At 48.3% G+C, this 27,115-nt stretch overlaps 1 protein-coding gene across 2 annotated transcripts in view; it reads right to left on the bottom strand.

Annotated features, from left to right (window-relative positions):
- Positions 1-3,192: 3,192 nt before the first annotated feature.
- Positions 3,193-27,115, bottom strand: part of LOC147109336 (prostaglandin D2 receptor-like) — a 52,282-nt gene continuing 28,359 nt past the window's right edge. The window contains exons 2-3 of one of the 2 annotated variants that reach the window (XM_086003179.1): positions 3,559-3,718; positions 3,193-3,428 (exon numbers count right to left, since the gene is read on the bottom strand). In XM_086003179.1, the coding sequence (XP_085859305.1) occupies positions 3,364-3,428; positions 3,559-3,718 (225 nt within the window). In that variant the 3' untranslated portion in view covers positions 3,193-3,363. Of the gene's footprint in view, positions 3,429-3,558; positions 3,719-19,216; positions 21,920-27,115 lie in introns of those variants that run through there. The other variant, XM_086003180.1, reaches the window with a different exon arrangement.

The following is a 27,115-nucleotide window of genomic DNA, read 5'->3' as shown; positions in this document are numbered from 1 at the left end:
TACCGTTGAATGTCAAGGGGTGGTGGTTAGACGCAGCGACTTTGCTTCTCCCAGGACGGTGCTATTTACGTTTAATGTTAATGTTATTTGTACTGGACTCATGGGAGCTTGCAAGATCACATTTAGTTGTTCATGTACTTGTGCATTGTACAATGACAATAAAGTTGAATTATTATTATTATTTTACTTGTTGGAGATAGTCATTGCCTGGCACTTGTGTGGCATGAATGTTACTTGCTACTCATCAGTCCAAGCTTGAATGTCATCCAGGTCTTGCTGCATTCGGGCATGGACTGCCTCATTATCTGAGGAGTTGCGAATGGCACTGAACACTGTGCAATCATCAGTGAACATCCCCACTTCTGACCTTATGATGGAGGAAAGGTTATTGATGAAGCAACTGAAGATGGTTGGTCCTAGGACACTGCCCTGTGGAACTCCTGCAGCGATGTCCTGGGGCTGTGATGATTGATCTCCAACAACCACAACCATCTTCCTTTGTGCTAGGTATGAGTCCAGCCAGTGGAGAGTTTTCCCCCTTATTGCCATTGACTTCAATTTTATTCGGGCTCCTTGGTGCCACACTTGGTCAAATGCTGCCTTGATGTCAAGGGCAGTCACTCTCACCACACATCTGGAATTTAGCTCTTTTGTCCATGTTTCGACTAAGGCTGTAATTAGGTCTGGAGCCAAGTGGTCCTGGCAGAACCCAAACTGAGCATCGGTGAGCAGGTTATTGGTGAGTAAGTGCCGCTTGATAGCACTGTCGATGACACCTTCCATCACTTTGCTGATGATTGAGTAGATTGATGGAGTTTGTCCTGCTTTTTGTGGACAGGACATACCTGGGCAGTTTTCTACATTGTCGGGTTGATGTCAGTGTTGTAGCTGTACTGGAACAGCTTGGCTAGAGGCGTGGCTAGTTCTGGAGCACAAGTCTTGAGCACGATAGCTGGGATGTTGTCGGGGCCCAGAGCCTTTGCTGTATCCAATGCACTCAGCCATTTCTTCACATCATGTGGAGTGAATCGAATTGGCTGTAGACTGGCTTCTGTGATAGTGGGGACCTCAGGAGGAGGCCAATATGAATCATCAGATCAGCACTTCTGGCTGAAGATGGTTGCAAACGCTTCAGTCTTGTCTTTTGCACTCACGTGCTGGGCTCCGTGTTCATTGAGGATAGAGCCTCCTCCTCCCGTTAGTTGTTTAATGGTCCACCTCCATTCATGACTGGATGTGGCAGGACTGCAGAGCTTTGATCTGATCCATTGATTGTGGGATCACTTAGCTCTATCTATAGCATGCTGCTTCTGCTGTTTAGCATGCATGTAGTCCTGTGTTGCAGCTTCCCCAGGTTGGCACCTCATTTTTAGGCATGCCTGGTGCTGCTCCTGTCATGCTCTTCTGCACTCCTCATTGAACCAGGGTTGGTCCCCTCGTTTGATGGTAATGGTGGAGTGAGGGATATGCCAAGCCATGAGTTTACAGATTGTGGTGGAATACAATTCTGCTGCAGCTGATGGCCCACAGCACCTCATGGATGCCGAGTTTTGAGCTGCTAGGTCTGTTCTGAATCTATCCCATTTAGCATGGTGGTAGTGCCACACAACATGTCCTCAGTGTAAAGATGAGATTTCGTCTCCACAAGGATTGTGCAGTGGTCATAGCTACCAATACTGTCATGGACAGATGCATGTGTGACAGGTAGATTGGTGAGGATGAGGTCAATAAGTTTTTTTCCTTGTGTTGGTTCTCTCACCACCAGCCGCAGTCCTAGTCTGGCAGCTATGTCCTTCAGGATTTGGCCAGCTCGGTCAGTAGTGGTGCTACTGAGCCACTCTTGGTGATGGACATTGAAGTCCCCCACCCAGAGTACATTCTGTGGCGTTGCTACCCTCAGTGCTTCTTCCAAGTGGTGTTCAACATAGAGGAGTACTGAATCATCAGCTGAGGGAGGGCGGTAGGTGGTAATCAGCAGGAAGTTGCCTTGCCCATGCTTGACCTGAAGCAATGAGACTTCATGAGGTCCGGAGTCAATGTTGAGGAGTCCCAGGGCCATGCCCTGCTGACTGTATACCACTGTGCTGCCACTCCTATTGGGTCTGTCCTGCCGGTGGGACAGGACATACCCAGCGATGGTGATGGAGGAGTCTGGGACATTAGCCCCTTCCAGGGATCTGCAGCAGACATTTTCAGGCTCTTGTAGTCGGCCGCCCACAGATGCATCACCCAGGTGACCGATGCCATGTTTCACAAGTCAGCCTATTATGTAAAGTTTGCCACTGATGAAGCCAGTGTTACTGAGCAGGCGCGCAGCTTTGCGGCTCTGGCTGGCTTCCCACAGGTGCAGGGCATCATCGACTGCACACATGTGGCCATCAAGGCACCCCCACATCACCCAGGAGTGTTTGTGATCATCATGCATCTGTGCGCCAGATTTCCTGGCAGCTGTCATGACCCTTTCGTGCTGTGCCAGGCCACCCTCCCTCAGCTCTTCACACCTTCAAACAGACTTACCGGCTGGCTGCTTGAAACAAGGGCTATCTGCTGATGACGTGGCTCATGACACCTTAAGAAGGAGAAGTACTGAGGTTCAGTAGCGTTATAATGAGAGTCACATGTCCACCAGATGTGTCATAGAGCATGCAATAGACATGCTGAAGATGCGCTTCAGATGCCTTGATAGATCTGGAGGAGCCCTTCAGTATGCACCAGCCAGGGTCTCCAGAATCATCATCGTATGCTGCGCGCTGCACAACATAGTGCAGCAGCGAGGATTGGAGCTGCAGGAGGAGCAAGGCACAGAGTGCACAGCCTGTTCAGAGGAGGAGGAGGAGGGAGAGGAACAGGTGGAAGACGAGGATGAGGAGGAACCGGAGGTGGAGACGGCACCAGCAGCGGTGCATATTGCTGCCCGGGAGTCCCAGGTTGGCCTCATAATGGCCAGATTTACTTAACTTGCTCCAATGCACCCATATGGCTGCCACATGCTGTACTAAGACCCCACCCCCCACCTCAGCAACACCATAAAGCAGTCCTACAATGACCAAGCCATTCCTCTCACCCAAACCCCCATTGCTCGAGGTTAAGTAATGTCTCACCATTCACTTCAAGTGACAAGTCCATTATTGCCTGCTACTTGGGAAGTGGCCAAGACTGGAAAGTGGTGCAAAGAAATACATTTATCTGTGCCATAAATATAATTGAAATTTATTACTAACATTTGTTCATACATCCATGAGCATACCCATGTGCATCTAGGATTGTGTCTTTTTTTTTCTTTTTCGCATGCTTCTACGCGGTGCAACCCCTGTGGCTTCAGCAGAGGTAGAGGCAGGCTGCCCACTTCCCTGCTGTGACTGCTTAGACACTTTTGGTGGGCGTCCTCTGGGTCCTCCTCTGGACAGTGAGGGGGTTACTTGATGGACCTGTGGGAGCGTAATGAGATGAATTAGAAGTGTTATAAGAATGGGTAATGTTACCATTACACACGGGATGACATTTTACTGGCTGCTGACATCAGTCACCATGTGGTTGTATGAGGTGTCATTCTGTTACCAGGTTGCTGGGAGGTCCCCCTCTCTCCGTCTCCCACCGCCAGCAGCTCTGCAACTCCAGCGATCTCCAGGGCCTCCTCCTCTGCTAGAGTCAATTGAGTGAAGACTGGAGGGCCACCTCTGGTTCTCCGCATCTCCCTGTTGTTCTGGGCTCTCTTCTCCTGCAAGGAGAGAAAGAAGCAAACTTCGAGTGAGAATGATGGAATGAGTGTAAGGAATGAATGGGCTACATCTATAGAGGATGACTGAGGGAGTGGCATGACATTGCCAAAAAATGGCCTCCTTCTGTGTTGTTACTTGCTATGATTGCATTGGGATGAAGGTGAGTGCCAGTGGGGATGTGAGTAGGTACATAGACAGAGCGGGATGGGTGGACCTGCAAGGTAGGTTGGTGTGAGGAATGATGTGCAGGAGTAGGCTTGGGAAGGCAGAGGGACGGGTTGTGGTGACAGGCACATCAGGATGTAGGCGAGTGTGGCATTGCACTCACCTTTCCTGACCTCATGAGATGATTGAATCTTTTCCGGCAGTGGATCCACGTCCTCCTGACCATATCCCTGCTACTGACCTTGTCTGCGATCTCCAGCCATGCCCTTTTTGTGTCTTTGGGTGGTCGTTAGCATCGATCGCCAGGGAAGAGGACCTCCCTGCCTGCTCTTACTGCCTGCACCAGAACTTCTTGGGAGGCATCGTTGAATTTTGGCGTGACCCATAATGTTATCACATTTTTCATGTTACTGAGACCTCTGGATACCAACTTATTCACTCCTACATCAATCTTCAAATGAGATGTGTGCTTTAAATCTCCGCGCTGGAAACGAGTCATCAATGACATCATCAGACCCGCTTCATTTAACTGGGCTGGCAAATGCACATGACTGGTTTAATTGGGGCCATTAAGTAAAAGCCACACTGCAGAATACGCTGTTCACATCTTCAGGTTCCCAACCCGCTACGTGGCCCGCACGCATGCACCCCGACTCCAAGGTACAGATTCTGGCCAATGAATTTTTGTGTTGGGTCCTTTGCAGAAGTGCTGTGTTTCCCTCATCATATTTGTGTATCTCACATCGGCAACAGTGAGGACTGATAGTGGGTCACCCACTTGCAGATGGCGCAAGGCTCAGTGGAACTGGAGAATATTTTCCAGACCGGGCTTCTGGTGTGAACATGACTGACACAGAAAGTGGTCTACAAAGAGTTCCTGATCCACTGCGAACCGCTGCTGCGGCCGATATTACTTTAGCGCAAGCGAACATCGCAGCGGTGAAACGGTAAAATCTGGACAGTCACCAGCCGAGACCGGCAAAAATCCACAGCAGCAGCAGTCTTTATCCATCCCTCCTTCTCCTCTTCCTGCAGCGCACAGCTGTTGCTGCCGCCACGGTAACCATTCACCGCCGCATTCAGCAGCGCTCGGCTGCTCCGCACTGGGGCCTAGAAATTCAGTGGCCTGCGCCACCAGTTTGCGCCCAAAGAGGGCTTTTGCGCCACTGTCCAAACCTACCGCGATATTTAGCGGGGCGCTAATGGCGGCGTTAGCCTGTAGTGCTGCGCCACCACCGATGACGTCATCGGTGTGCACAGCGCCCTGCTATCGCCCCGCTGGCCATATTTGGTCGCTGCCGCCTCCTCCACGCCGGCCGCAAACAGCGACCGGTACACAGGGGCCTACCTGTGCCGGTAGTGGGGCGAGTTAAGGTGGAGGTGCGGCCGGCCGCTTTTTCGGCGACCGCCTGCCCGCACCTCCGTCCCCGGCCTCCTACACCCCCCCCCCCGCGGCATTGCCAGCTGTTTCCCGAGAGCCCGGCACTTCTCCTTGGTGCCGGGCTCATTTGCCGGCACTCGCGAGCGGGGATTGCGCTGTTGCAGGCACCTCCCCCTTAAGAGTGAGAGGAAGGCCTGCAGCACCGCAGGCTGCCGTGCCGCAGCGGGTGGCGCTGCGGCACTTTGCACGCCGATATTCAGTTTCAGCGCCCCAAGCGGGGCGCCGAAACCCTTGTTTAGCGGCCGGCTTCCACTTGGGGCGCTGAAACTGAATATCCCGCTGGCGCAAGTGGCTCCGCGCGCAGCGGTAATTCCGGCGCCCAGGCGAGCTGGGTGCCCCAAACTGAATTTCTAGGCCTGGCTCTCTCGCCATCGCCGATTGGGGTTTCTTTCGCAGACCTCCTGGAAAGTCTCTGTGGACACCAGTTTGAGAACTATTGCACTAGGCAGATTCAGCCTGCTTCCTGCAGCACACAGCATTTTCAGAAATGTTAACAGATTTGGCTAAGGCTACTCTGCCATCCAACTGCCATCTCAGGGATAAGTGCCCCATCTCTTCTACCTTTTGCATTTTCACATTGAATCATAGAATCTTACAGGACAGAAGAAGGTCATTTGACCCATCGTGCCTGTGGTGGCTCTTTGAAAGGGCTTTCCAATTAGTCCCACTCCCCTGCTCTTTCCCCATAGCCTTGCAATTTTTTACTTTTCAAATATTTATGCAATTCCCTTTTGAAAGTTACTATTGAGTCTGCTTCCACCACCCTTTCGGGCAGTGCATTCCAGATCATTACAACTCACCGTGTAAAATAAATTCTTCGCTTCCCTGCCTGTGCTTTAATCTTGTTGATAACTTTACTTGCTTTTTTTAGTCTCACTGATGTTATAGTTCCTATCTACCTAGAACTTCTTTTAGGGAAATAGACACTCTGCAGAATGACAGTTGTTTGCATATGCATCTGTGCTAGATCAACGCAGTGGTCCTTTGGACTAGGTGCTATTGCTCTTCCTCTGACACTGGTAGGGCCTGGTTACTTACAGACTGAAGTGTGGCCACTGCTTCTGTCACAGGCACAACGGAAGAGACAGAAAGAACATAACATAAGAAATAGGAGCAGGAGTAGGCCATACGGCCCCTCGAGCCTGCTCCGCCATTCAATAAGATCCTGGCTGATCTTTTACCTCAACTCCACTTTCCTGCCTAATCCCCATATCCCTTGATTCTCTTAGTGCCCAAAAGTCTATCGATATCAGTCTTGAATATGCTCAATGACTGAGCATCTACTGCCCTCTGGGGTAGAGAGTTCCAAAGATTCGCAACCTTTTAGTGAAGAAATGTATCCACATCTCAGTCCTAAATGGCCAACCCCTTATCCTGAGACTATGACTCCTAGTTCTAAACTCTCCAGCCAGGGGAAACAGCCTCTCAGCATCTACCCTGTCAAGCCCTCTAAGATTTTTTAATACATTTCAATGCTATCTCCTGTCACTCTTCTAAACTCCAGAGAATATAGGCCCAATCTATTCAATCTCTCCTCATAGGACAACCCTCTCATCCCAGAAATCAATCTAGTGAACCTTCGTTGCACCACCTCTAAGGCAAGTATATCCTCCCTTGGGTAAGGAGACCAAATCTCTACACAGTACAAAAGCCCTATATAATTGCAGCAAGACTTCCTTACTATAATACTCCAACCCCCTTGCAATAAATGCTAACATACCATTTGCCTTCCTAATTGCTTGCTGTACCTGCATGTTAACTTTCTGTGATTTATGTACAAGGACACCCAGGTCCTTCTGAACACCAACATTTAATAGTCTCTTACCTTTTAAAAAATATTCTGCTTTTCTATTCTTCCTACAAAAGAGGATAATTTCAAATTCACAAAGCCACAATGGCTTCCCCACTTAAGCCACTGGTTAAAACAGCAGTCAGGCCCTGATGATGTCATCAGAGTCTGATTTGCTTATTTAAAGAAGGACCCTACCGGGTTCAGGCAGGCATCCTTGTCACCTGCTCAGAAGAGTAAGCTAAAATTGAAGACTGCAGGAAGTCAGCGGCTAAGTCTTTTGGCTGATTACAGCTTAACCACATATTTTAAATTTTAACTTAACCCAAGACTTAAGTGTGCATTACCTGAGAAAATATTCTAGAGCTGGGAGTAAAGCCGCGATTTTCCCAGCAGAGTCGGATTGAGTGGTCGGTGGCTTCCACTCCCGCTGCTGGCTTCAGCTGCACTGAAATCACAATTTTAATTTAACTGGGCTTATTATCCGGAAGGATAGACAGAAAGGAAATGGAGGTGGGGTGGCTTTGTTGGTAAAGGATGGGATCAGCGCAGTGGTGAGAAGTGATACTGGCTCAAAAGATCAAGATGTTGAATCGGTTTGGGTGGAGATAAAAAATAATAAAGGGAAAAGTCTCTGGTGTGCGTAGTCTACAGGCCCCCAAACAGTAGCATTACTGTTGGACAGAGTATTAATCAACAAATAATGGAGGCCTGTAAAAAAGGTACGGTAATAATCATGGGTGATTTTAATCTCCATATTGATTGGACAAATCAAATTGGCCATGGTAGCCTTGAGGAGGAGGTCATAGACTGCATCCAGGACGGTTTCCTAGAACAGTATGTAATGGAACCAACCAGGGAGCAGGCTACCTTGTATCTAGTACTGTGTAATGAGACAGAATTAATAAATGATCTCATAGGAAAGAATGATCATAGCATGGTTGAATTTCAAATTCAGTTGGAGGGTGAGAAAGTTGTATCTCAAACCAGTGTCCTGATCTTAAACAAAGGCAATTACAATGGCATGAGGGCAGAACTGGCTATGGGGAACTGGTTATGGGGAGTGGGCGGGGAAGTGGCTTTGAGCCCAAGATCAGCCATGATCTTATTGAATGGCGGAGCAGGCTCGAGGGGCCAAGTGACCTATTCCTGATCCTATTTCTTATGTTCTTATGTTCAATCAGTGGGTTCGGGTGTGCTGCTCACCTGCTGACATTTTCCATTCAGGAGCTTTTAAGGGGCCCATGTAGCCTTTGCATTTCATTTGGTTTATGCTGCTCTTGAAAACGGGTCCTCTGAAAATGACTGCTGCAAGATCAAAGGCTGTTCCTAGATTTGATGATGCCTCCCTCCATTCTCTTGTGGAGGGAGTAAGAGGGCACAGGGATGTTCTGTTCCCTCTTGATAGCCAGAGGGAGCCTCCTCAGCAGACAAAGGCAGCCTGGCTGCGAATTGCTGCGGAGTTAAGTGCAAAGTCCTTGTGCTCATGCACCTGGATGCAGTGAAGGAAAAAGTTCAATGATCTGCTATGCTTAGCAAAAATGAGTATAACATCACGCTTACCTTCAATCTGCTTCCCATCTCTTCTCATCACCAGCATTCTGCATTGTCAACCTACTCTTGCACATCCCACTTTACCCTTACTTCCCTTGCTCCCTTACCTATCCCTCTTTCTCTATGTACAGAATCACTTCACCATCCTACTATGCACACCTCACACTCGCTATCACTGTTATGCAATGACAACAACTAACAAGGCACAGGGAATCACCTTGGTTTTGGCACCTCACTCCATCTTTGTCTCCCTCTAAGCTTCAATGTTATGGAATCTTTACACTCACTCCATCAATCTCGCTGAAACTCCACTTGTGTCCCTCATTGCAGGAAAAGAGAGCCCACAATAAGAGGGAGAAAGCGAGGACAGGAGGAGGCCCACCATCATTCGCAACTTGAACAAATGCTGAGGAGGCTGCTCTCAACATAGTCGGAGGTGCAGAGGAGCTGGAAGTGGGAGACAGAGAGGCAGGCACACTAGAGCAAGCTGGTGACAGAATAGATTTGCAACCGTCTCATTTAGATTTTATGAGTGACTGATATGGCATCTGATGTTCATACAGATTGAGTTCTGATCATCTGCACATTAGGATGTTTCTGCTACCTAAATATCACATGTCTAACTCATGCCTTTACTCCCCCACAGGACCATCGAGAGCCCCCCTTCCCACTGTCCAGGAGGAAGAGCCGGACGACTCCTCAGAGGAAGCTGCAACCTCTGAGGGTGCAGTGTCAGGAGAATTGAGCGCACCCAGCACCAGCACCAGCACTGAGACCTCGGTGGGTTGTTCGCGAGATAGAGTAGTGTTGTCACCTGTTGTATCACAGCTCACAAGTGAGCATCAGTAGATGGTGGAGACAGCGACAGCAGTGGGGAGTCCTTGTCAGAGGCCGCAGGGCACTCCAAGCTCTGCTCAGCTGCATGTGGACCCTGTGCCTCTGGGGCCATCCAGAAAGAGAGCGGTGCTGGAACTTCAGCAACAAGTGCAGGAGTCTCTGACAGGGTTTGCATCCACGGTAACTGCGAGTGTGCAGGGAATGGAGGAGTCCATCTCAAACACGAGCAATGCTGTGGTGCACTGAATGGCAAATGTAGGTGCCAATATGGAAAGGATGGCAACCTCCATGGAGGACATAAATCGCCAGACTCAAATGAGCATGGTGACTCTTCTAAATAGATGGTCTGCTATGGAGGATAGATGGGCATCTATTGAGGAGAGGAACCAGAGGTACATGGACATTCCCGTTATGAGGACTGTCAGTACAGAGACGGGTCTCATGGCCCCATTGATGTTCAGCAAGGTGCTCTCCAGCTACTTGCTAGCAGTGAAGTGCGGGTGACCCATGAGAGGGATGTTGGTGGTCAACAATAAGGAAGTGTGGGCTCCTCTCCAAGTGCTCACACTACCATGCCACAGCGGAGCCCTCGGTCAGAGCCGAGATTCCTCACCCAACTGAGATGGCCGTCTCAGCCCCTGCACAGCCGCAAGAGGAGCAGACTGTTGCGGAGCCCTCCTAGGCTTCCAAACCCAGAGGACGCCCACCAAAAGTGTCTAAGCAGGCGCAGCATAGAAGTGAGCATGCTGCCTCTACATCTGCTGAAGCCACAGGGGAAGCACCACATAGAAGTGCCCGTAAGAGAAATTTAACACACAAATAGTCACAAGGGTAGTCACTTGGGTGTTTTCATCTGATACAAACGTTTGTCATCGTTATTATTAATGTATTAAAGAAAAGCGATGGCAAAGATTCAAAGAGTTGGCCTATGCATGCTCAGAAATGGAAGCTGCACAGTGAGGGGTCAGGGCACCCTTCATCTGTAATGATGGTGGTAAGAGTGATAGAAAACCACAGTTTATTGCACAGATGCTGTGCGGTGTGTTAAGAAGGTCAGCCAGTCATTCATTTCCACGTGGCAGCCATATGTGGTTGATGCTTCAAAATACACGAATCTAGCATGGCTAAGTGAATCCTTTGCAACACAGCCAGCAATGTGCTCGCGTGTTGGTGGAAATGGCACATCTGCCCCCGCAAGGCGTCCCTCATCTGCCACCTCCTCCTCCTCTTCTGAGGAGGCTGTGTGCTGAGCCACTTGTTCCTCAGGCAGCGCTAAGCCACACTGCTGTGCAATGTTGTGCAGGGCACAGCAGACCACGATGATTCTGGACACCCTGGCTGGTGCATACTGTAGGACTCCACCAGATCTGTTAAGGCATCAAATCACATTTTGAGCACGCTGATGATTTGCTCAATGATGCTTCTGGTGGAAATGTGGCTCACATTGTAGCGCTCGTCAGCTTCGTTTAATGGCCTGCTCATCGGTGTCATTAGCAACTTTTTCAGGGGATAGCCCTTGTCTCCAAGTAGCCATCCGGAAAGTTGTGTTGCCAGATTGAAGAGCTGAGGCACAGTAGACTGCCGTGGCATGAACAAGTCATGGCAACTGCCAGGGAACTTGGCGCAAACATGCATAATATTCTTCCTGTGGTTACACACCAGCTGGACATTAAGGAAGTGGAAGCCCTTGCGGTTGACAAATACAGCTCGTTTGTGATGGGGTGCCCTAATGGCCACATGTGTGCAGTCTACGATGCCCTGCACCCTTGGGAAGCTTGCCATATTTGCAAAGCCAACCGCACGCGCAGTTACACTTGCTTCATCCGTGGAGAAGTGGATGTAATTGTGCGCCTTTGCAAAGAGGGCATCGGCAACCTGCGTGATGCAAGTGTGTGCGGCCGACTGGGAGATGCCGACTGGGAGATGCCGCTGATGTCTGCTGATGATCCCTGGAAGGACCCCGAAGCAAAGAAGTTGAGGGTGGTGGTGACTTTAACAACCACTGGTAAGAAGTGGCCACCCACTCCTCTGGGCTCCAGGTGTTGGTGCAGCATTGTGCAGATGTCAGCGACTACCTCTCGTGAAAGTCTCAGCCTCCTTTGGCACTGCTTCTCACTCATGTTGAGGAAGTTCATCCTCGCCCTGTAAACCCTGTGTTGGGGGTATCTCCTGCGGCGAGGTGCAGCCCTGTGCTGACGGCCTCTGCCCTGCGCATCATCAGGTGGCTGAGGAGAAGGTTGGCGCTCCTGCTGTTGCTGCTGCTGTTGTGCCTGGTTCTGCTGCTGCCGCGGCTGCTCTTCCTCCGATTCTGAGGACCAGGATGAGAGGGTATAGATGGTTCCCATTCCGCTGGTATATATCTCAGTTAAGGAAGAGATATTATAAGTGCTCAGTCAATGTGGTCAGAGGGTATTCCAAGGAGGTCACAGTGCATATGGATCTCAGCTTAAACACTCACAAGCTCAATAGATCTTCAAAAAGTGTTACAAAACCTCAAAGCACAAAGTTCCGTCATCTGAAAGTCAGCCATGTTGCTCCTCCGTTTTTATGCTGCAGGTGCAGCTGTCAACAATTCAGCTACTTGCTGAACCCGTCACAATCAGCTGGTGTGTTTGGTGCATGACGTGCAACATGCTGACAATTTCTTAAAATGGGAAGAGCCTGTTAAAAAGGGATTAGGTAGACAGTTAACAAGCTGTTAACAGCCTTAAGTGCCTCTCCCGCCGTTTGGTATCGGGTCTGATTGTGACTCGCAGACCCGACACTTTGCAAAGTTGTGTGGAGGTGGGATGGCGACGGGTTAGCAACCCACTGTCAATCACTTGGATTTTTACTCCCGACCCGCCTCCAAACCTGCCCTCTGAGCGCTGGCAAAATCGCGGCCTAAGTGTTCAATATGTGATAATGTCATATGCAAAAATGCATGATGATTTCATTTTTTTTAATTAATTGCGGCAAACATCAGTTTTCTCCAAGTGTCTACAAATAATGTAAACAATATTATTTTTATTTCTCCTGGTGCATGAGGAGAGCTTAATCTCACACTGATCAACCTCAACAGGTTCAAATCAACACATTATTAAAAAGGAAGTCACAACTTACAACTCTTGAGCTATTCATGTCAGCTTAAAGTTGTTACCTACTCAGCTCCTACTGATATCCTCTCTGTGGTGTGATATAAGGTCATTGAATCAATGTACAGCCTGGTGATATACAGTACATACAATTTTGAATATTAATTCTAAGACTGAAGAATTCACAAAAAAACTCAGTGGGATCTAAATTGAACATTGTTGCGCCCATTTTCAAGGCGTGAAACAGGCTCAACAATAACCAATTTACCACGCCCGATCTGCATGGATGTTCGGGCCACTACTAAGTTGGTCAGGGTCTTATATATGGCGGCCTCCTGAAGTGAGGACGGGCCTCAATTCACTGGCCAGTGGCATCACAGACCGAAGAATCACAATTAGTTTTTGGAAACCCTGTGAAAGTGTTTATTGCAGCACTGTTAGTTGCCACCAATGTCCTTAGAAGCTCTTCTTGATGCTGGAATAATCTCCCAGGTTGTCACAGTCCCCAGAGTACTCTACAGGTTATGAGAAACTTCTGCAATATGTTGAAGGTGCGGGTGGAAGACTCCTCCCACTTATCCATCATTTCAATCATATGCATGAAAACTGTCTCCACTGCCCCATATAAGATTGATGCTCCTGAATCATATTTTGAAGACTAGGCCCCTGAGATCTGGATTCCATGTTTCCTCAGCCAAGGGCGGTCATTTCTCCTCCTCCGTGGAGAAGTGGCACTCTCCCATTCTTGCACTTCCCAGTTCTCATTCTCGCTAGTGCTCAGTGATTCTCCCAGTGACAACCTTTCTGACTGTCTAACTAATTTCTCGTGAGTGGGTGGCCCTGTGTTGGTACTTGCACGGGTAAGATGTTACGATAACATTGGTGAGAACGTGACAGTAGCTGGAAGTGGATCTGGAAGTGCCCGGGCAGTCATTGGAGTGTCTGGCTTGTTCCTCCAAGGCACCCACTATGATGTGAAAGATGAAAGAGCTTATTTGTTAGTGAGCACAGCAACTTCTTTGAAGAAATAGTGACGGAGTGCAGCAATACTTTAAAGATGGCACATGAAGCTGAAACTACTTATGATGAGCCTTGCCCAGCCGTTACCAACCTTCTCTTGTCAGCTCACCTCCAACATCACGCTCCCCTACTGGTTCCCCTCTGCATAGAGAGAAAGAAGGAAAGACTTGCATTTATATAGCGCCTTTCATGACCTCAAGACGTCCCAAAGTGCTTTACAACCAATGAAGTACTTTTTGAAGTGTAGTCACTGTTATAATGTAGGAAACATGACAGCCAATTTGCACACAGCAAGCTCCCACAAACAGCAATGTGATAATGACCAGATCATCTATTTATTTTTAGTGATGTTGTTTGAGGGATAAATATTGGCCAGGACAGCAGCTCCTCTTCTTGCAAACTTAAGATTTTAAGTCAAAGTGGTCGTCCCCCGGTTGTCCTTCTGTGGTGTTGCTTGTACGCCATTTTTTCTGTTAGAGGGAGATAAGACAATGTTACAGGCCTGAGTGTCATGGGAAGTTTTCCCTTATGAGGTCATGCATGATATGATGATGAAAGGTGCTGTCTCCCTTTAAATTAAGCTCTTGTGGCAGGCAAAGTGAATTGAGTGGGTGGTTTTAAGTAAAAAAAGGTATTTGTGTATTTTGACAGATTTCATTTTGCAGAAGTGAGTTTCTCCGACACCCAAGTACAGGTACTGGGATAGAAAGCATACGATAGGTAAGTTGTTGAGTGAAGCTGTATGAGTGACAGAGGTTGTATATTGGCTTGACTTACCATGCCACCCTCGTGAGGTTATTTAACTTTTTTCTGCATTGTGTGACATTTCTTGGTTGACGGAGGTTGTAAGGACTGCCTCTTCCACCTCCCTCTAGGCAGACCGCACCACTCTCCAGGTCATCCATTCTGGCCATCAGTTCTGCCAGCAGCATTTTAGATGCTTCACCAGAACTGTATCTCCATCCCACCCTCACTCCCAGAGGTGGTAAACCAATGAAGGGCAGTTTTGTGGCCTCCAAACCACCCTGTATATCTAATGAGGGCGCTGGGAGGAAATGCTCACATCTTTCTTTGAATTTCTTCTTGCACTGGGCGGCCCACATCCTCTGTCCAGTGCTAAAGGTATTCACCTCATCGGCCAAGCTCTTCTGTCCACTGCTTTTTTGAACTGCCACCCTGATGGGGCCAAGAACCTCCCTTCTCCTCTCCACTGCATCCAGCAGGAAGTCAGCAGTATCCTTGTCAAAGCAGGGGGTCCTGCCTTTTCTCCCATTGCTGCCTGCCATTCTTTAAGGCGCAGTGTATGCCAATTTCCAGGCAGCCCCAACAAAGTTCAGCTGAAGGGTTAATGTCAGGCCAGGTACTCTGCGAGTAGCAAAGTAGGTTACTTCAGCCCAGCAATTCTTTGATGAAGAAAGCAGGTCACCTCAGTGCCTGCAAACTGTGTGCCTGACTTAAGCAGCCGCAGGGCTTATATCCTGTTGTTACTGCAGCAGATGACACAGCTGTGTCACAGACTCACTGGTGAAGCAGATCCACTGCATGCACTGCTCCACACTGAACTTGAGATACAGGCCTAGAAATTCAGTTGGCGCCGCGCCAGGGCTTTAGCGCCGGAAATTTAGCGCCGGCGCTAAGTCCCCCTGCGTGCGCCAAAAATTCAGTAGCGCCGCGCCCAAACGGCTGCCGGCGCTACAGGAGGGTGTCAGCGCCTCGAAATGGGCGCTGACTGCCGCATTGCGGCGCAATTCCGGCGCTGCGGCACCCGATGCGGTGCGGCAGGCTGGGGAAGTGCAGGCCTCCTCCTTCAGTTAAGGAGGAGCTGCCTGCACCCGCCCGCTGGCCGTTGAAATCTTGAAAAAAATGAGCCCGGCACCTCGGAGAAGTGCCGGGCTCGCAGGCCAGACGCATCTGTTCCGCGGGGAGGGGGGGTGGAGGAGTCCGGGGAGGGAGGTGTGGGCAGGCGGCTGGCGGGAAAGCGGCCGACCGCCGCGCGACCTTAATGCGCCGGCGCTAACTCGCGTAGGACTCTGCTGAAACATCGTTAGTTGCGGCTGCCACGGGCGAGGCGGCCGCAACTCAATTTCGGCGTTGGGGCCCGTCACCACGGCAACCGGGACGCTGCGCACACCGATGACGTCATCGGTGCCGGCGCAGCGCAACCGGTCTAACGCCGATGGCAGGGCCCCACTGAATTTACAAACCGGCCATAACTCCGGCGCTAGGCCCTCTAGCGCCTCAAATGGGGCGCTAACCCTACTGAATTTTCAGCCCACAGTGTTCTTGTCCTGTACACTCGCAAGGCCTCCTGAGCCTTGCCACTCCTTCGCCCTCTTCTCCCTGCAGCTGCAGATCTCTCCATGCTTACTTGCTGCTCTTTCTCCTCCTGGTTTTCCAGCAACAACCCGTCATCGACCTGAAACATTAACTTTGTTTCTCTCTCTACAGATGAGCATTTCCATCATTTTCTGTCTTTATTTCAGATTTCCAGCATCCGCCGTATTTTGCTTTTGTATTTATATAGCGCCTTTAACGTAGTAAAACTTCCCAAGGGGATTCACAGGAGCAATTATCAGACAAAATTTGACACCAAGCCACATAAGGAGATATTAGGGCAGATAGAAGATAGGAGCAGGAGTAGGCCATTCGGCCCCTCGAGCCTGTTCCACCATTTAATGAGATCATGGCTGATCATTCAAATTCAATACCCTGTCCCTGCTTTCTCCCCATAACCCTTGATCCCTTTAGCCTTAAGAAATATTATCTAACTCCTTCTTGAATATATTTAATGAATTGGCCTCAACTGCCTTCTGTGGTAGAGAATTCCACAGGTTCACCACTCTCTGGGTGAAGAAATTCCTCCTCATCTCAGTCCTAAATGGCTTACCTCTTATCCTTAGACTGTGACCCCTGGTTCTGGACTCCCCCGCCATCGGGAACATCGTTCCTGCCTCTAGTCTGTCTAGTCCTGTTAGAATTTTATAAGTTTCAATGAGTTCCCCTCTCATTCTTCTAAACTCCAGCGAGTATAAGCCCAATCGACCCAATCTCTCCTCATACGTCATTCCTGCCATCCCAGGTATCAGTCTGGTGAATCTTCGTTGCACTCCCTCTATGGCAAGAACATCCTTCCTCAGATAAGGTGACCAAAACTGCACACAATACTCAAGGCGTGGTCTCACCAAGGCCCTGTACAACTGCAGCAAGACATCCTTGCTCCTGTACTCGAATCCTCTTGCTATGAAGGCCAACATACCATTTGCCTTCTTACCCGCCTGCTGCACCTGATAATGATAATGTTAGGGTTGGATCGGAGAGAATGGAGTGCTGCAAGTTCTCTGGAGATCTTGCCTTCTTAACCGCCAACCTCATAGTCCCCCAACTCCACACAGCCCGCTTTTACCTCCTTCCCAAGATCCAGAAACAGGACTGCCCTGGTAGACCCATCGTTTCAGCCTGTTCTTGCCCCACGGAACTTATCTCTTCCTATCTCGACTCTATTTTTTCTCCCCTTGTCCAGTCTCTTCCCACCTACATTCGCGACTCTTCCGACGCCCTCCGTCACTTTAACAGTTTCCAGTTTCCTGGCCCCAACCGTCTCCTTTTCACCATGGACGTCCAATCCCTCTACACCTCCATCCCCCACCAGGACGACCTTCGGGCGCGCCATTTCTTCCTTGAACAGAGGCCCAACCAGTCCCCATCCACCATCACCCTCCTCCGCCTGGCTGAACTTGTTCTCACATTGAACAACTTCTCCTTTGACTCCACTCACTTCCTCCAAAAAGGTGTTGCTATGGGAACCCACATGGGCCCTAGCTATGCCTGCCTGTTCATGAGATATGTGGAACATTCTTTGTTCCAGTCCTACTCAGGTCCCCTCCCTCACCTCTTTTTCTGGTACATCGATGACTGTATTGGTGGCATTTCCTGCTCTCGCCCTGAACTAGATAAGTTCATTCACTTTACTTCCAATTTCCACCCTTCCCTCACCTTCACATGGTCCATCTCCGACTCTTCCCTTCCCTTCCTTGACTTCTCCGTCTCCATTTCTGGCGATCGGCTTTCGACAAACATCCACTACAAGCCCACCGACTCCCACAGCTACCTGGACTACACTCCCTCCCACCCCGCTTCCTGTAAGGACTCTATTCCATTCTCCCAGTTTCTCCGTCTCTGCTGCGTCTGTTCTAACGATGCCACTTCCATACCAGTGCTTCTGACATGTTTTCCTTTGTCCTCAACCGAAGATTCCCCTCTACTGTGGTTGACACGGCCCTTGACCGTGTCCGTTCTATTTCCCGCACTTCTGCTCTCACTCCTTCCCCTCCCTCCCAGAACCACGATAGGGTTCCCCTTGTCCTCACCTTTCACACCACCAGCCTCCACATTCAACGGATCATCCTCCGCCATTTCCGCCACCTCCAACGTGATCCCACCACCAAACACATCTTCCCCTCACCTCCCCTTTCAGCATTCCGAAGGGACTGCTCCCTCCGCGACACCCTGGTCCACTCCTCTATCCCCCCAACACCCCTTCCCCTTCACCCGGCACCTTCCCGTGCAAGCGCAGGAGATGCAACACATGCCCTTTTACCTCCTCCCTTCCCACTGTCCAGGGCCGCAAACACCCCTTCCAGGTGAAACAGCGATTTACTTGTACTTCTTGCAATTTAATATACTGTATTCGCTGCTCACGATGCGGTCTCCTCTACATTGGGGAGACCAAACGCAGATTGTGCGAACACTTTGCGGAACACCTCTGTTCAGTCTGTAAGGGTGACCCTGAGCTTCCGGTCGCCTGTCACTTTAATTCACCGCTTCACTCCCGCTCTAATCTCTCTGTCCTCGGCCTATTGCATTGTTCCAATGAAGCTCAACGTAAGCTCGAGGAACAGCACCTCATCTTTCGATTAGGCACTTTACAGCATTGAGTTCAACAATTTCAGATAATTATCCCTGCCCCCATTTTTCATGCAGTATGATTTTTGCCACTCCCATTTGCAACATTTTATTTTTCCTGCCTCTTACAAAAGTACAGGATGTTCTTTCAATTCCTTCCTCCGCTCCTAACCACCCCCCTCCTATCTATGCACCTGCTTAATATCGGTTACATCTCCAGCTTTTTCCAGTTCTGATGAAGGGTCCCAGACTTGAAACGTTAATTCTGTTTCTCTCTCCACGGATGCTGCCTGGCCTGCTGAGTATTTCCAGCATTTTTCTGTTGTTATTTCAGATTTCCAGCATCCGCAGTATTTTGCTATTATGTCCCTTCAAATAATGCTGGCAAAACATCTCTCCCGACTGTTCCTGCCCAGAACCTGTGGGTGTGTTTTAGAATAGGCAAATCTAGTGCTCAGGAAGTAGAATATGGCAGATGTGTCCTTAAACAGGCACAGGACCCTCATTTACACATATTTATTAAGCGCCTCCTCGACAACTGAAATGTGCCAGACTCAAAATGGTGCCATTGCATTTCTGATGGGCATTGGGTGCGAGAGATCACCATGCAAAATCCGATGGCCTGGCGCCCATTTTACCAGCGCTAAGCAGGCGGCCATGAGTTGAAAATCCCCCCATGGTTTTTGTATTGCACCTCAATTTCACACACAAGAAGTTATTTTAACATGCATTTGCATTTATTCATGTTTGTGAATATGCATCGGTTTTTTCAGTAATTCTGGATTGCTAAATTTAACAGCTAATTCAATTCTGAATCATAAATCATTTCTGTTACACTATACCACAAAGTTCATTTACACATGCACCAAACATGCATTTTATTATATTTTTTAAAAAGTGACAAATAAACCTTGAAGTAAACCAGTCATCCTGCAGAAAAGTGCATTGTTCAGTTTCTGAACCATTTTGAAAAACTGGGAAATACGTATCTTCTGTAGAGACTGATGACATTTTTAGTTCAAGACAATTCTTCCCAATTAATTTTGAAATATGATATAAATGAAAACATTCTGGTTTCTGACTGGGTTTCGCATTACATATCACATTACCCAGCAATGCATGTGTCATAAAGTAATTGTTGCCAGTCACAATGTACTGCTCAGTTTTCAGTTTTAAAACTATCGGCTTAGTAAGTTCCCAACTGGCTCAACAACAGCTTGTATTTATATAGCGCCTTTAATGTAGTAAAACGTCCCAAGGCACTGCACAGGAGTGTTAAAAGCCAAAAAATTTGACACTGAGCCACATAAGGAAAAATTAGGGCAGATGACCAAAAGCTTGGCCAAAGAGGTAGGTATTAAGGAGCATCTTAAAGGAGGAAAGGGAGATAGAGAGGCGGAGAGGTTTAGGGAGGGAATTCCAGAGCTTAGGGCCGAGGCAGCTGAAGGCACGGCCATCAATGGTTGAGCGATTAAAATCAGGGATGCTCAAGAGGGCAGAATTAGAGGTTTACATTGTGTTTAAATGGCTCAGTGGTTTAAATTCACCACATTCTATAGCATTGAGGCTCCTTGGTCTCGTGTCCAGTTAGGCTATCTCAGCTGGAGTGATAGCGGGGATGCTCCAATAAACCTCACTACACCCAGGCTGAGAGAGGAAAATAAACTATTCATGGTTTCTTCTTTTGTTCACTATATAATGCTCTGTTGCAAAATGTCAATGTTGGGTGAGGGCAGGTTTCTCTTCCGCTGCAATCCCCTCACAACCAATGATCAAATATTTGGGCTCACACATGAAGAATGGCCACTTTGGCAAGGTACTGGAAGATTAGTGGCAACCATGGAATTTTACCTCAGCGTGACTCAAAGCCTTCAGGAAGGAAGGAAAGGGCAGGGAAATTGGAGACCGAAAGCAAATGTGTAAGCATAGTGCACACAATACATAATATAGGCAAACGTTCTACAGAAGTATGGAAGTTTTGAGAGATAATATATAATGGGATCTTTAAACCGCATGCAAAGACGTTCATTGTTACCAATTCACAGTATAGCATGTTCACAGATTTGACTAAATGAACAACTTAAACATTAATCTACAGTCAGTTCATTCAATAATCATAGAATCATAGAAATTTACAGCACAGAAAGAGGCCATCGTGTCAATGCCGGCCGAAAAAGAGCTATCCAGCCTAATCCCACTTTTCAGTTCTTGGCCCGTAGCCTTGTAGGTTACAGCACTTCAAGTGCATATCCAAGTACTTTTTAAATGTGATGAGGGTTTCTGCCTCTACCACCCTTTCAGGCAGTGAGTTCCAGACCCCCCACCACCCTCTGGGTGAAAAAAGTTCTCCTCAATTCCCCTCGAATCCTTCTACCAATTACTTTAAATCTATGCCCCCTGGTTATAATATGGTCACTGGTGCAAACGTTTTGAACATTGAGAAGATTTAAGATATCTAGATATCTGACTGCCACCACTGAAAACTGGAGTTCTTGTGACAGAGGAAAATAACTCCAAGGGGCCGATTTACATTGTCTTTGCACCCTGATTTGGGGCACTACTGGGGCAGTAGAGGCTGAGAAAACTTGCAGAAAACTGTTATGCTGGATTCCCACCGCTTTTAGTCCCCACTGAATCTTCCAGATGGGCATGTAAAACTCCCAGTAAAAGCAGGCAAAGGCTTTGATTGTGCATCTAACGTGAATAATTATGTAAATGAGCTTCGACCAGAAAACAGAGTACTATTTGCACTTGAGATTCAGGCAGACTTAAAGCAATGCTAACCAATTTAGAACTGACTTTACATGTGAAGACAAAAATCAGCCCTAAATGGTTTATTCTGGATAGAAATTGTACAACTTCATGCAAATGACGACAACAATCATGCATACCACAGGCACATGCACATATCAGAAAGCAGAATTTGCATATCATAGTTTGTAACTTCCAAGTCGTGTGCAGCAACGATATAAATTAATCTGAATCTTATGTTTCTCTGTTCTGGTTCTAACAGGAAAAGTACCATTCAGAACATTAAGAGCTTTTTAAGTAATCCTGAATGCCTAACAATTTAAAAAGCAATGTCCATTATTATAGGGCTCTATCAATTTGCTGAAAATCAAGCAATAATCATTTAGGCTCCACTTTTTAGTCCTTGGTAGACCTTTCAAATGGAGGGCAAGACAGTAAAATATTTCATCTAAATTAAGAATTATTTTTCAACAGCAGAAATAGTCTCCAAGTGCTGTGTTGCGGAAGAGTATTTGAAACACATAGAAGCTAGTTTCCGAAATACAGATGTCCTGAAAATTATGAAAACCCATGGGTCAACAATCGAATTCACTGATGCAAGCCTTAGAGCAATCAAATCTTCTTCATCTTTGTTGTCAGGAGCAAAGGCACCAATATATGCACGGATCTATAAATATTAAAAAAGGCATTATTTTTGATAAATGTCATACATTCGCTATATTATGCACCAAACTTAAATATGCTTGGTAACAGGAAAAATATTCAAGAGGCTGCTATCTTTCAGACCTTGTAAAATAAAGAAAAGCTGGATTTGGAAACACTTATGAAAATAACAGCAAAATGCAACTCATGGACATGAATAGAGAAAGGTCATAGATTCAGAACATTTTTGCAGTGATATAGGGTAATTGCAGGATTGAGTGTTTTTATTTTTCAACCAGCCTAGGGCTATGGTGAGCTAAAATGAAACAGCTCTCCGTTCTACAAGTGTTACAACAGGCTTTCCAGTACAAATCTAGCAGTTCTTCAGAATGTATTATCTTTCTTCCTCCATGGTGTCTATTTTTGTCTTTCTTTCTCTATCTCAATTGGGCAATGAGTCAGCCAAGTGTTATTAAAAACAAAACCTTGGTTAGACCACATTTAGAATACTGCATCCAGTTTTGGTCCACACCCGTGTTCTGCTCCTCTTGCTCCATGTGGGAAATCAGGGACGCTGCCAGTGTCCCTGACGACCATGTGTGCGGGAAATGCATCCAGCTGCAGCTACTTGCAGACCGCATTGCGGCGCTCGAGCTGCAGGTGGATGAATTTTGGAGCATGCGCGATGCTGAGAGGCTCGTGGATAGCACGTTTAGCGAGTTGTTCACGCCTCAGGGCAGGGCAGCAAAGGGGGTGACCATCAGGCGGAGCAACAAAGGCAGGCAGGTAGTGCAGGGAACCCCTGCGGGCATCCCCCTTTCAAACAAGTATACCGCTTTGGATACTGTTGAGGGGGATGACTCACCAGGGGAAGGCAGCAGCAGCCAACTTCCTGGCACTGGGGGTGCTCCTGCTGCCCAGGAAGGGGGGAAAAAGAGTGGGAGAGCAATAGTGGTAGGGGATTCTATAGTAAGGGGAACAGATAGGCGTTTCTGTGGCCGTAGACGTGAATCCAGGATGGTTTGTTGCCTCCCTGGTGCCAGGGTCAAGGATGTCACTGAGCGGCTGCAGGGCATTCTGGAGGGGGAGGGTGAACAGCCAATGGTCGTGGTCCACATTGGTACCAACGACATAGGTAAAAAGAGGGATGAGGTCCTGCATCAAGAATTTAGGGAGCTAGGTAACAGATTAAAGAGCAGGACCTCAAAGGTTGTAATCTCTGGATTACTCCCAGTGCCACGTGCTAGTAAGTATAGGAATGGGAGGATAGAGCAGATGAATGCGTGGCTAAAGAGTTGGTGTAGGGGGGAGGGTTTTACTTTCCTGGATCACTGGGCCTGCTTCTGGGAAAGGTGGGACTTGTACAAGTCGGACGGGTTGCACCTGAACCAGAGCGGGACAAATATCCTTGCGGGGAGGTTTGCTAGTACTGTTGGGGGGGGTTTAAACTAACTTGGCAGGGGGATGGGATACAGAGGGGAGCTGAAATAGGGGGGGATGTGCTGCCAATTATAGAGAAAAAAACAAGTCAGCTTGGTAGACAGGGCAAATATATAAGGGCAAGGCTGGATGGCATCTATTTTAATGCAAGGAGTCTTGCAAATAAGGTGGATGAACTGAAGGTGTTGATAAACACATGGGAGTATGATATTGTTGCTATCACGGAGACATGGTTGAGGGAAGGGCAAGACTGGCAGCTCAATATTCCGGGGTACAGAATCTTCAGGCGAGACAGAGGGGGAGGTATAAGAGGAGGGGGTGTCGCAATATTAATTAAGGAGTCAATTACTGCAGTAAGGAGGGATGATATATTAGCAGGGTCCTCTAATGAGGCCATATGGGTGGAGCTTAAAAACAAAAAGGGGGCAAGCACTTTGCTGGGAGTGTACTATAGGCCTCCAAACAGTCAGGGGGAGATAGAGGAACAGATATGTAGGCAAATCTCAGAGAAATGTGCAAATAATAGGGTAATAATAATGGGGGATTTCAACTTCCCCAATATTAACTGGGATAGTCAGAGTGTGAAAGGCTCAGAGGGTGTAGAATTCTTAAAGTGCATCCAGGAGAGCTTTTTGAGCCAGCATGTAGAAAGTCCTACAAGAGAGGGGGCGGTACTGGACCTAATTCTAGGGAATGTGGCCGGCCAAGTGGAAAAAGTGCTAGTAGGTGAGCACTTTGGTGATAGTGACCATAATATGGTAAGATTTAAGGTGGCCATGGAAAAGGACAGGGATGGGCCGGAAATAAAGGTTCTAAATTGGGGGAAGGCCGATTTTAATAGGATAAGGCAGGATCTGGCCAAAATGGACTGGGATCAGCTACTTGTAGGAAAATCCGCATCGGAGCAATGGGAGGCTTTCAGAAGGGAGATTGAGATCATACAATGGCAACATGTTCCCGTAAAGGTCAAGGGTGGTTCCAAAAACCACAGGGAACCTTGGATGTCAGGGGATATACGAGAATGGATTAGGAAAAAAAGGAGGGCTTTTGGTAGATACAAAAGGCTAAAGACGGAGGAAGCCCTAGAGGAGTACAAAAAGTGCAGGGGGATACTTAAAAAAGAAATTAGGAGATCAAGGAGGGGCCATGAAATAACACTGGCAAGCAAAATAAAGGAAAATCCTAAGATGTTTTATAAGTATATTAAGGGTAAGAGGATAACTAGGGAAAAAATAGGGCCCATTAGGGACAAAAGTGGCAATCTGTGTGTGGAGCCGGAAGATGTAGGAGGGGTTCTAAATGAATTTTTTGCATCTGTTTTCACTATGGAGAAGGACGATGTAGACATAGAAATAGGGCGGGGGGACTGTGATATGCTCGAACATATTAACATCGAGAGGGAGGAGGTATTGGCGGTTTTAGCTGGCCTAAAAATGGATAAATCCCCAGGCCCGGATGAAATGTATCCCAGGCTGCTGTGTGAGGCAAAGGAGGAGATTGCGGGGGCTCTAACACATATATTCAGGACCTCTCTGGCCACAGGGGATGTGCCAGAGGACTGGAGAACCGCTAATGTAGTACCATTATTCAAGAAGGGTAATAGGGAAAAACCGGGGAACTACAGGCCAGTGAGCCTAACATCAGTGGTAGGACAATTATTGGAAAAAATCCTGAGGGACAAAATTTGTCTCCACTTGGAGAGGCAAGGATTAATCAGGGATAGTCAACATGGCTTTGTCAAGGGAAGATCATGTCTGACTAATTTGATTGAATTTTTTGAGGGGGTGACTAGGTGTGTGGATGAGGGTAACGCAGTGGATGTGGTATACATGGATTTCAGTAAGGCCTTCGATAAAGTCCCGCACAGGAGACTGGTCAAGAAGGTAAGAGCCCATGGAATCCAGGGTGCCTTGGCACATTGGATACAAAACTGGCTTAGTGGCAGAAGGCAGAGGGTGATGGTCGAAGGTTGTTTTTGTGACTGGAAGCCTGTGGCCAGTGGGGTACCACAGGGATCGGTGCTGGGTCCCTTGCTGTTTGTGGTCTACATTAATGACTTGGATATGAATGTAAAGGGTATGATCAGTAAGTTCGCGGATGATACAAAAATTGGTAGGGTGGTAAATAGCGAGGAGGGTAGCCTCAGTCTGCAGGACGATATAGATGGGTTGGTCAGATGGGCGGAACAGTGGCAAATGGAATTTAACCCGGAAAAGTGCGAGGTGATGCACTTTGGGGGGACTAACAAGGCAAAGGAATACACAATGAATGGAAAGACCCTAGGCAAGACGGAGGGTCAGAGGGATCTGGGTGTGCAAGTACACAGATCCCTGAAGGCGGCGGAACAGGTGGATAAGGTGGTAAAAAAGGCATATGGGATACTTGCCTTCATTAGCCGAGGCATTGAATATAAGAGCAAGGAGGTTATGATGGAGCTGTATAAAACACTGGTTAGGCCACAGCTGGAATATTGTGTGCAGTTCTGGTCGCCACACTACAGGAAGGATGTGATCGCGTTAGAGAGGGTGCAGAGGAGGTTCACCAGGATGTTACCAGGGCTGGAGCGCTTCAGCTATGAAGAGAGACTGGGCAGGTTGGGTTTGTTTTCCTTGGAGCTGAGGAGGCTGAGGGGGGACATGATTGAGGTGTACAAAATTATGAGGGGCATAGATAGGATGGATGCTGAGGAGCTTTTTCCCTTAGTAGAGGGGTCAATAACTAGGGGGCATAGATTCAAGGTAAAGGGCGGGAGGTTTAGAGGGGATTTGAGAAAGAACTTTTTCACCCAGAGGGTGGTTGGAGTCTGGAACTCACTGCCTGAAAGGGTTGTGGAGGCAGAAACCCTCACAACATTTAAGAAGCATTTGGATGTGCACTTGAAATGCCATAGCATACAAGGCTACGGGCCAAATGCTGGAATATGGGATTAGATTAGACAGGGCTTGATGGCCGGCGCGGACACGATGGGCCGAAGGGCCTCTATCCGTGCTGTATTACTCTATGGGCTAGATTTTCAGTTGCTTGCGCCAGCAGTTAGCGCCTTAAGAGAAGTGATTTCCGGGCGCTATGCGTGTAGCGCCCGGGCGCAGCGCAGTTTGCGCCCCGCCCCAAATTAAGTTGCCCGTTAGCGCCGGCGCAAAGTTTAGCGCCCGCCCGGATGCGCGCGCAGAAAATGACGTCACATCCTCGTGCAACGCCCTTTGGCCGCCCCGATTGCAAACTTCAGTCGGACCGCCCCATTGTGCGGCGGGCGGCCGGAGCGTTTGGAAAAAGGAACGCAACACAACCAGCGCGGGCCCCGGGGGGCGCTAATTAAAGGGAACGTCCTCTCCAGTATAAAGGCCATCCTTTTTTCAGAAAACAGTCTTGTGCAACGCATTTCTGGAGACACAACAAGGAGGATAGCTAACTGGTTTCAAGCAGCAAGAGCCAGGTATTTTTGGACTCAGGCAACAGCGCTGCAAGTGGCCATTTGGAAATTAGAGTGTTTGCCAGGATTTGATGGGGGTTGCATGGGGTGCCAACGCGGAGCTGCAGCTCCATGTCCGTAGGGCTCGCAGACGCATTGTGAGAGGGGCAGCCCTGGCTAGAGGCAGAGGGGGCTACAGGCGTCGGCCACGTAGGCCTTACCCAGTCAGGCTATACCGCCAGCAGCGCTCCTACCTAAACATGAGTGCCGCGCGATGTGTTAAAAGGCTCCGATTCCGAAAGGGGGTGATTGCAGAGATCTGCCACCTGCTTCGCCGAGATCTGCGGCCAAAGCTCAGGTGCAGGACGTCTC

This window comes from Somniosus microcephalus, chromosome 12 (genome assembly GCF_052327205.1).
Source record: "Somniosus microcephalus isolate GS21.2 chromosome 12, FLI_Smic_1.0, whole genome shotgun sequence".
NCBI lineage: Eukaryota > Metazoa > Chordata > Chondrichthyes > Squaliformes > Somniosidae > Somniosus > Somniosus microcephalus.
Note: the sequence above shows the minus strand (reverse complement) of the source record. Positions and strands in the feature narration are given on the sequence as shown.